This window comes from Brassica oleracea, chromosome C1 (genome assembly GCF_000695525.1).
Source record: "Brassica oleracea var. oleracea cultivar TO1000 chromosome C1, BOL, whole genome shotgun sequence".
Classification (NCBI taxonomy): Eukaryota; Viridiplantae; Streptophyta; class Magnoliopsida; order Brassicales; family Brassicaceae; genus Brassica; species Brassica oleracea.
Genome location: NC_027748.1, coordinates 4,129,311 through 4,140,193, shown reverse-complemented (window position 1 = coordinate 4,140,193; position 10,883 = coordinate 4,129,311). Strand labels below are relative to the sequence as shown.

General features: G+C 37.6%; 2 protein-coding genes across 2 annotated transcripts in view; one reads left to right on the top strand and one right to left on the bottom strand.

Moving 5' to 3' along the window:
- The window catches only part of LOC106298270 (wall-associated receptor kinase-like 17), a 12,105-nt gene extending 8,551 nt beyond the window's left edge, over positions 1 to 3,554 (top strand). Inside the window, exons 2-4 of the mRNA XM_013734370.1 lie at positions 1,386 to 2,036; positions 2,118 to 2,228; positions 2,326 to 3,554. Coding sequence (XP_013589824.1) covers positions 1,386 to 2,036; positions 2,118 to 2,228; positions 2,326 to 3,554 — 1,991 coding nt within the window. The remainder of the gene's footprint in view (positions 1 to 1,385; positions 2,037 to 2,117; positions 2,229 to 2,325) is intronic.
- Positions 3,555 to 6,954: 3,400 nt separating this feature from the next.
- LOC106329370 (protein arginine N-methyltransferase 1.5-like) lies at positions 6,955 to 9,563 on the bottom strand. Its single transcript, XM_013768015.1, has 13 exons — positions 9,525 to 9,563; positions 9,342 to 9,434; positions 9,164 to 9,232; positions 8,892 to 8,960; positions 8,719 to 8,772; positions 8,558 to 8,632; positions 8,377 to 8,445; positions 8,190 to 8,293; positions 8,012 to 8,060; positions 7,776 to 7,884; positions 7,575 to 7,680; positions 7,194 to 7,474; positions 6,955 to 7,086 (listed from the first exon to the last, which is right to left on the bottom strand). Exons 1-12 carry the CDS (start codon positions 9,561 to 9,563, stop codon positions 7,354 to 7,356), a joined length of 957 nt encoding a protein of 318 aa, XP_013623469.1. The 3' UTR covers positions 6,955 to 7,086; positions 7,194 to 7,353.
- Positions 9,564 to 10,883: the final 1,320 nt, after the last annotated feature.

Sequence of the window (10,883 nt, the reverse complement as noted above, 5' to 3'; positions counted from 1 at the left end):
GATGAGTCATGAACCGATGATTAAAAATTGAAAGCCCTAAACTTCCTTGAAGAGAACGCTTACAGACCAAAGAGGTTTATTGGGCTTTTTTTTTAATGAATCTCATTTCAAAACGTGAGTTATAAAGTATTTATTAAATCATTAGATAAAATAAATAAGTGTGGGTCCCACAGAGAAAACCGAAGAAGCAAAGGTTTCCGACCTTCATAAATATATATTTGTTTCAGTCATCAATATACAAAGAATACTTTAGCTCAGTGGTATAAATGTTGTTGTTTAGATCTCAATAACCCGGGTTCGAGTCATAGATTTGACACTTTTTTCAAACTTTTTAAAAGTGGGATCCACATATCGCTGACGTGTCGCATCAGGAGTGATGCAAGTGCCCTATTATAACGTAGATTTGGACCATTATTGCATGGAACTTTATTCTCTATCCCCCACTGACATATAATGTCATAGAATGGTATTATGGTAGTCGACAAAACAAAACAAAAAAGGAATGGTAGAAATATACCTTGTTTATAAAAACGTGGGAGATAGAGGGAACCAAACTTCCATGAAACCACCAACGTCAACCTCGCGTGGTAAATGCACAGTTTGATTTAACGAAAATGTAGAAAATGATAAAAAAAATATTAACAGATTATTAAATAAAAGATTTTACATTAATTTTTTAGTTAATGATATGAGTGTGACTTTTGCAATAATTTTCACGCACAAGATTGTGTTCTTTAACTATATTCCGTAGTTAATTAAATTGCCAAATTTCTTAGCAAAAAATGTGATGATTTAAGTTCTAACCTATATGCCATATTTAAACCAAAAGAAAAGCTTTCCACCATATAAAGAAAGAGAGACGAAAAATCAGAAGAGAGAAAACAAAAAAAAAGATTCAAAAAATGACTGAAGACCATTAGGGGCGGGAACTTTAACCTCAGTCTCTCCACTTACATTGTTCTTCGACTTTAGCAAGGAATAAACTCGGGAAGATCAAATATTTCTGAGTAAAGAAACATGAGCGACGAGAATAAAAAATGCTCTATCTTATTGATTCTCTTGAAGGTGCTGCTTTTGCTGATCCTTTGTTCTCAAGATGTTGCTGCTTCAAGCTCTTGTCAAAGTCAGTGCGGAGGTGTCACAATACCATAAGGGTTGCTACCTGGAGAAGTCTTACGAGATCAAATGTCTTAGTTCCACTACTTCAGGAAAGCTGGCTCCTTTCCTCTCGATTAACGACAACAAAGAAGTTATGAGTATCTCTCTTCCAGAGGTAGAAGCTTATTATCCTAGAGAACGAACCATTTGAGAATGTTTATTTTCTATCATTTGGGTCAGTTCGTGTTAAAACACCGATAACATCATCCGGGTGCGGTGGAAAAGAGTCCCCAGAATCATTACTGGTACCCCTTTTTTCATTGGCTACGAAAACAGCCTGGTAGCCATTGGTAGCAATGCCAAAGTGTCGTTGACTCATGTAGAGCCAAACATAGTGGGATGCAACCTGACTAGCAATACAAGCAACTACCAGTCTAGCAATAGTGTTCCTTTTCTCAAAAACACGCGGTGCTTGACCAACAGTCAGAACTATATATACGGGGAATGTGCAGTATACAAAGAAGATGTAAAGGAATGCAATGGTAACGGATGTTGCAAGGTTGGACTAAGAGAGCATCAGCAAGCTATTGGTATCAGGATCGAGAGCAACGATTCGACAACAACAAGAGAAGAAAAGTATAGAGTCGCCTTCTTGACAGTTGAATCGTACACTTTTTCAAATGCGACAAACCCACAAGAGTTATTTGAAAAGGGGTATGCTAGGCTTAGTCTAGGGTGGGTAATCCAGACGAAGAATCACTCTTTCGTGAGCTCCTTGTCCTGTGACAACAGAGACATCTACGAAAATACTACTGTTGCGGTTGGATCCCAAAGGAAGTGTATCTGCGTTAAAAGCACCAATGCTAAGATTAGCTATGCACATTGTTCCTGCAAAAGAGGTTACACAGGGAACGCATATGACCCTCACGGATGCCAAGGTCAGTAAATGCTCCTTCCTTTTTCTCTTCTTTTTTGTGTGTGTGTGTTCCTTCAAGTTTTCATGATCTTTAAAAATGCAGACGTTAATGAATGCAAAACCGAACATATCTCATGTGGAGGAATGAACACTTGTGTGAATACTCAAGGAGGCCATCACTGTGCGGGTGATAAGAAAAAAGCAATACTCATTGGTAATATCACTGAGTGTCTTCTTCTTCTGCTAAATTAATTTGAAAGTATAAGCAATCGATGATGATAAAACCTACCAAATTCTTGTGCGGTTTGTAGGGGTGAGTTCAGGTTTTGGTGCTTTAACCCTAGTTAGTGGAGTATGGTGGTTGAGAAAGTTTCTAATAAAGAGAAGGAAGGAAAAGAGGAAGAAGAAGTTCTTTAAACGTAATGGGGGACTACTCTTGCAACAAGAACTAAATACAAGCCAAGGCAATGTCGAAAAGACAAAAATCTTCAGCTCTAGAGAGTTGGAGAAAGCCACTGAAAACTTCAGCCAAAGCAGAGTTCTTGGACAGGGAGGCCAAGGCACTGTGTACAAAGGTATGCTGGTAGATGGTAGAACCGTGGCAGTCAAGAAATCCAAAGTCATGGATGAAGACCAACTCCAAGATTTCATCAACGAGGTGGTGATTCTCTCACAGATCAACCACAGACACATAGTGAAACTCTTGGGATGTTGTCTTGAGACAGAAGTTCCTATTTTGGTTTACGAGTTTATCATCAACGGAAACCTTTTCCAGCATATCCATGAAGAGTCTAATGATTACACTATGATATGGGGAATACGTCTACGCATTGCTGTGGACGTTGCAGGAGCTCTCTCTTATCTTCATTCTTCTGCAAGCTCTCCAATCTATCACAGAGATATCAAGTCGACCAACATATTACTAGACGAGAAGCACCGAGCCAAGGTGGCTGATTTCGGAACATCTAGGTCAATAACCATAGATCAAACTCATTGGACAACAGTTGTTTCAGGAACCGTCGGTTATGTGGATCCAGAGTATTACCAGTCTAGCCAGTTTACAGATAAGAGTGATGTTTACAGCTTTGGAGTCGTCCTAGCGGAACTTATTACTGGAGATAAGCCTGTTGTAACAATACAAAACACTCGAGAAACAATAAGCTTGGCAGAGCATTTCAGACACGCCGTTAAAGAGAAGAGGTTTTCTGATATCACGGATGCTCGAATAAAAGATGATTGCAAACCGGAACAAGTAATGGCAGTGGCAAATCTAGCTGTGAAGTGCTTGAGCTCGAAAGGAAATAAACGTCCAAATATGAGAGAAGTTTTTACCGAGCTAGAGAGAATTTCCGCATCTCTAGAGGATTCACATGTGCAGGTTATGATTGATGAAGCTGAAGAAGACGAGGAAGAAGAGGTTAGGATTATGATAAACAGAGGCGATTCTTTGAGCGTTGGTCTGACTGCTCCAGCCTTCAGTATTGTGGCTTCGCCTTCTTCTTCAGATGCTGAATCATTGTTTCCTCGTCCCACATGGTGAGTCTATCAGATTTTACAACGTTTGGTAATAAATTTGCAAGTGAGTTTCCGTTCAGGATTTAAATGATTTGGTTTTGTATTAATGTGTGTGTTTGAAACTACATGTTCTTGTATTTATGTTTGTGTTTGAGACAATGTACTTGTATATGTTGACATTTGTTTTTTATATATTCAGGTTCTTGATAAAAATAATTAAGTGGTCTTTAAGTCTTTAGTTCTCTTTACCTTTACAGATTATCAGCTACAGTTCCTAGTTTTAGTTTACTTTCTCTTCAAACTTGAATTTTTATGATAACGGTGTTAAGTGTTTTTGCAAGTTCCATAAGATTTACTGTATTTAAAATGTATTACATAAGTACATGACGTCTGCAGAGTCGAGTTCCTCAGTTCATCTCTTCTCTTCTCATTCTATTTCTCCATCTTGTTCCCTCTCCGCTTCTATGCTTATTTCTCAGCCGCAACTCTAGTGGTCACCAACACCTCCTCAACGGTTACAACTAAGAGCAGAATCTTGTGAGAGGTTCTGCTTTAATAGTACAGATACTATGAGCTGCAGTTTCTAAATTTTGTATATCAACTTTAAATTTTAAATTTTAGGGAAATTAGTCTGTATAACGTCAAAATAAACCATAATTCACTAGATAGCCAAAAGCCCTAGTTTTTCAATACACCCATTGTCTTTTATGTATTAATTCAATTTTGCCCTTCACGCCAACCGGCGAAACCTGCAGAAAAAAAAATTCATAATTATCAACTGTCATAATTATTCGTGGCTAAATTAGAATCACACCATCTTTTCTTTTACTTTCATGTGGTAACTCTTGGGAAACTGAAAGGACTCCATCGCCGGTTTGCTCACTCTCTTCGAACCCATCGCTTTCATCTATACCGTTGCCACCGTTGGACTTCTCTGCTTTTGAAGTCCAGTAAAAAGGGAACAGCCGAACCGACTCAGAAATCGATTGCGAACAAGCGTTGTTACAGTCCAAGCGGCGACAAGGAGCACATGAGCATCTTCTCTTTTACAGAGGTGAATTGACTGAGAGCGGTGTCAACACTGTAAGTTTTCGGTTTTGTGTCTTCCGTTCTATGCTTGCTCTGCTTGTTTCCCTTATTTGGGATATCGTAGTTCTATCTGCTTCTAACTTGTTAAATCCAACTCATCGGTTCAGTTGCATGTTGGATCTGGTAACCATAGTTCCCCGAATTAATTGAGGGTTTTACTTCCCTGTTTTGTTGGAATCATATGTTTACTGCAAATTTTGGGGTAAATTTTTGTTTGTAATCGAAAGGAACAAATGAGGGTAGAACTATATTTGTGCTATTATGCTATGTTACATGGAATAACGTAATAACTATGTGTGAAATGGAATATCTTATCTTATAGTTGTGTAACTGTACCATTCCGTGTAGTATGTGGGAATGAAGTTCCATATTACCATATGTTGCATTTCCATTCCATTTCATTTGAGTTGAATTTCCATTCCATTTCATTCAATTCCATACTATTTTGGACGGACAATGTTGTGTTCCATAGAACTTATTATCTTCGGCTCTGTTTCACTATTACTTTGTTCATCGCATATTCTTTTTTTTTAATCATACATCACTGATCTGCAATTTTACATTTTCCTTCTCTTTCCCAGATTTGTCATGGATGAGTTGGACCTTCTTAGAGGTGGGATGGTGTTGTGTCCTAAATAACTTTTGTAATATGAAATAGAATATGTCGGCTATTCCAAATAGAATGGATGTCTTCGTTTTTTTATACTACACAGATGAAATATGAAAAAATTATAAAGTAACTAAAATATGTGGTATGTGTACTTGTACGTCTTCATAAGTTTATTTGTAAATGTCACCCTTAACAATTACTGATATATATTGTATTGTTTACACTTGAAAGTATATTATTACAATTACGGATCTATATTGTATATTTTAACGGTATATAAATTTATGTACTATTTCCAGAGTTGCATATTTAGGTGTACGGTTTTAAAATGTGTGTATGGTTTACAAATCAGAGGTTAGGGTTTAGTATTCCCAATTATGTTGTATACTATTTATTTTGTTGCATTCTATTTGGGTTTAGTGTTTACATTTAAGTGTACAGGTTATAATTGGGTTTAATGTGTAGTGTACAGGTTATAATTGGGTTTAATGTGTAGTTATCAGGGCTTAGTGTACAGGTTATAATTGGGTTTAAAGTTTAGTTATCAGGGCTTAGGATGTTGTGATAAGGGTTTAGGGTTTAGTATTTTTGGGTTGGGGGTGGTGTGAAATTTTGGTTTGTTTCTTAGGGGTTGAGATGAGGTTGGTGTCCTAAACAATTTTTGTAATATGAAATAGAATATGTCTGCTATTCTGTATAAAATGGTTTTATTTATTTTTATACTATACAGATGGACTGGAATATTGCTTTTTCAGTTTAGTTTACGTTGGTTTCGGGTTCAAGCTGGGTAAGCAATACATACTTCGATGTCAGCATAGAAGTTCAATAATGTTACCATTAGTTTCCATCTTATTAAACAGTTCTTATGCTATCATACAGTATGAATTCTATACGATGTGGGTATATCGAATGGAACCACACTAACATAAATTTTGTAACATATGTTATATGTTCACATATATGGACACTACAATGACTTTAACCTGACGACAATTATTTACTGGGTTCACTGTAAACTGAAAAAACATTTCCCCTCTTTTCTTGTTAATTTTTTTTGTGTTTCGATATGCGGTTCTCATCACGACCCAGGACGTCACATACTATCACTTGTAACTGGTTACCTGTTAAGGTAAGGGGCAAAACCGAATAGTTTGTGTATGAAATGTCTGACACTCTAAATAACGTAAAAATCAAAGTTACTTAGTTAATTTACCCAAAGCCAGAAAATCTGCTAATGCAATCCGCAGAATTACATAGAGATTTCTTCTCTTATGAGATTGAGCGAGGAAATGTCAAAGCCAAGGCTAACTCTCTTTCCTGCGCTAGTGAATCATATGTCTCGATTTATAGCTAGTACGCAAATTAACCCTAAATTTTAAACCATCCGCTCAATGTTTTTTTTTGTATTTTGCTAGTTCATTGTATGAACATGACTTTTTACATGTGACTTGTGCAACAAATAAACTGCATGTGCAAGTGAATGCACATTTTTATTATTGGCAAAAACAAAAAGCCAAAAAATAAATAAAAGGATTCATGCGTAACTTTGCATGCTTTTTACCTGGGGTACACTCCATTCCCTCTCGTGGAAGTCGATGATCGTGGAAAAGAAGCGATAAGGTTCTTGTTGTAGGACGAATCACTTCGTAGAAATAAGGTCAATAGAGATTTGATTCACTTGTAACTTTTGTCTTTTGTTTGACACTCAAATACAACGCAGTGAAATTACATCACTTCATCATCAGTCCAAGACTCTTCTCAGTATCCTCTGATCCTAAAGGCCGACCCAGTACGAACGGCCATTGGTGTTGTGCATCGGAGATGGAGTAGGAGATGACACCGACCATTCATACCAAACCTGAACCCGAACATCAGAGAATCAATAATAGTTCTCAAAGACTAAGAGAGTCAACACTCAACAGTGTACAATACTACAATCATTATGGTTATGACATTTAGTTTTACCTTTGAGGAACCACAACACCTCCAAAAGTGTACTTCTAATGGAGAATCAGGGTGGACCTCCACAGGCTTCTTCAATGGGAAAAAGATTGGGAACCTATCAAAAGGAACATTATATTACATCAGTTTTCTTTTTCTGACATAGGAGAGAGCTGTCCATCTGTTAAATGGCATATTTAAACACTAAGCCATGACCAGCTGAACATGTTTGGTGTTGCTGTTGTAGGCTCGGTACCAAGATGGACGTCTTTATACAGGACGGAATCAAAATAGCCAGCGAATCCCTGTTTTTGTTATTTGTGATCACAGCAGATTAGTTTCAGGTTAGGAAAAATGGAGATAATAATTCCCATTTTAAATGACAAAAACTAGAAAAGCTTGTACCATGCACCAAGGCTGAGCCAGCGTCGCTTGGTAGGTTGAAATGAAGCTTTTTGTAGCGTTGGTTGTTGGCTTTTGCTGAGAAGTTTGGATGAGTAAATATGAAAACCTAATTGATACCATAACAAACCTCCCTTAGATCAAGAGATCGACAAAACTTGCATAAATGTATTCAAAGAGAGCGCTATAACCTATTAAGCAAACCTGAAGGGAGAGAGAGACTCACAGATTGGGAAGGAGCAAGTTTAGCTACACTGTGCAGTTTGACGACATAAGCAGTTTCAAAGTGCGCAAGATCTTTATGAGCCTTAACCTGCCAATCAGTAAAAATAAAAACTAAGCTGAACTGAAAGTACTTGAGATAAAGAGCACACAGCAGAAGTCAGAAGGACATACGTCATTGTAAAGGTTTGAAGCTGTTACAGGTTGTATGAAAATACGTCATTGTAAAGGTTTGAAGCTGTTACAGGTTGTATGAAACTTGTATACCTACAAAAGTAACAATGATCACTGAAACAGAAAAACAGATGCAATGTTCTTCAAGCTTCAAGCTGAACTAGCAGCTGTTAGACATAGTTTTCTTGTGGGAATTAGACATTAGCGAAGGAGTATACATACGAGGATGGTATTGAAATTCCATCTGGTTTCAGAAACCTTTGGGCTCCATCAAGACACTCAGGAGAGAGTTCATTGTCTCCAAAAGAACCCAGCAGTTCGCTAACCTGAAGAACATATGCAAACGAGAGTTAGATGAACTGTATAATGCCGGCATGAGTAATATCTACCAAAATCTGTTCATACTAACCAATATATCAGCTTTCTCAGGAGCACTCCAAAAACGCATGTCGCATGACCCTTCCATCTTAACCAAATTCTGTCAGATAGGATAACAATGCTCTATGAGTTAATAAAACTGCTCTGCATGCCGGAAAGAAACAACATAAAACTTAACAATGTTTTAATTGACTCAGTTGCTGACAACTCACATCGAGCGTTACAACTGCATTAGGGTTCTTTTCGACAGCATAAACTTTCATCTTGCGGCCAGTTTCTTCAGCTGACTGGGATAAGAAACCAATTAACACAATTGATCCCAAAAAAAATGAATTTTGAAGTCTCAGTTGTGATCACTGCATCGGAACTTTACCTGCAACGATGCCCTCACAAGGGGTCCTCTTCCTGCTCCCACAACCATCGAGACCTACAAACTAAAAACTTTAGTACTATTGAAGTAATTTATAAGGTTACCAAAAAACAAAAACTTATAAATGAAAATGCCACATGTAACCTATGAAATAAAAACATTGGCAGGTGACATACAGTAGTTAACTCGGACGCTTTTTCATCAGGGACCCTGTCCACCAAGGCTTTAGCAACTGCCCTTTGATACTAGCAACACGAAGATGGAAAAAGTTAGGCACGACAAAAAGTCCAATCACGCAAAATAGTGTTAATGATATTGAGTTGTATATAAAAATCATCCATCAGTATCCTTCTTCCGCAAACCGAAGCAGAAATAGAAGGGTACTCCAGAAAACAGAGGTGTTAAAATTTAAGATGTGGAAGAAATAAAACTAGCATAGGCAACATACTTGGATGTATTTAATAGAGTCTCTCTCAAACGTCTCATAGGTTTGGGCTTCAAGGTTATCCATCAGAGGCTGTATTTAAATAACAGTAGGAACTCTTTACAGTAAGAATAAAGCATTTTCATGAAATATATTCTGATGAACAGATAGAAATCAATATTACTTATGAACACAGACTAACCTGCAGGGGTGCCTGCAAAAAATCCCTGTAGCCAAGCTGTAAAAGGAATAAGAGAACTGTTAGAACTGAGTTTGGTTCTGCCTGCTTGCACCTCTGGTGATTAAAAAAATAGAAATACATTTCGTGACTCACAGGACTTCAAATCGAGTTTATAACGATGTGGTAAATAGGTGAGGCACTTACATCAGTGCTTAATATGGCTGCCCTGGCAGACTCTCCCATCCAGCGTCCAAGTGAATTTTCAGAGGGTAGTGTACTCCTGGATAAGAGACATGGTGTTTATGTCAATGGAAAATAATAAATAAAGTAGACATTAACAAAAACCAATCAAGAGTTTCTCTCAACTCACATAACATCAAGAGCAACAGACAGCTTATTGTCTCACAAAGAAGACGATCTGGTTTAACACATTGATATCTTGTGAATTTACATGTTTTTAACTTCTTATTCTTGCATGGTTTGGTCATTCAGAGTATCATCTAGGCACATTTAGGTTGCATATCATTGCATTTGTACATATCAGGTGTTGGAGAGCACCATGGATGAGTTAGAGGACCATTGGAGGGATTTTGAGTCCAAAGAGTGAAAGATGAACACGGATGAAGGCCTTAAAGATCTCTTCTGAAGCTAAAAATTTGTGGAGACACTGGAAATTGAGTTAGCTTTACAATGGAGGTGGTTTCAATTCGTTTGGAGCTGTATTGAGGGATTTATGATCAAAATACTACACACATATCAGTATGACATTCCTAGCGGCCAGGCGTAGCGGCATCATGAGGTCGCTATGCGTTCAGGACTTCAAGCGCCTTCTACAGCGGCCAGCCATAGCGACTTCATGAGGTCGCTATGAGTTCAAGAATGCTAATAAAATCGTCCAAGTATCCTAGCGGCCACCCGTAGCGGGCATGTCAGGTCGCTACAGGCGTAGTGACCTCTGGTAGCGACCTTTTATGGTCACTACGGAGAAAAATATCTGTTTTTATGGGTCAACCCAGGCTTGTTGGGTTAACCCAACTCGTTTTTAGTCTTCTATAACTACTTTTCAGACCTAATCTGAGAGAGAATCTGATTTTTCTCTCAAGAACTTGCCTCCCATTGTTAAAAAGCTTGAATCTTTATATCATAATCTAAGGAAGTTCTTAATTTTATATCTTGTTTCTCCTTCTCATAAACATGGTGAGCCTTGAATCCATCATGGGTTTGAGGTTTCTCATGGAGATTAGAGAGTAGACACTCCTTGGATTCATGGTTAAGGTAGATTAGGGTGATTAAGTGTAGATTTAGGGTGTTTTATTGTAGTTCCTTCTTATTCCTTGCTTGTTGAGTGATCTTAATGCTATCTTAGAGTTGGCCTCTCTAAGGTTGAGCGCTAGACATTTCATACCTGAAAAGTGTTGATGAAATGTCTGAACCAACTCTCCTAAGCTTTTAACACTCTTTACCAAAGAGATTTGTTGTTAAAGGTGTTAAGGTGGCTAATAGACTTGATTTTAATGATTGCTTTGATAATATTCAACCAAAGAGATTTGATGCTTGAGTTAT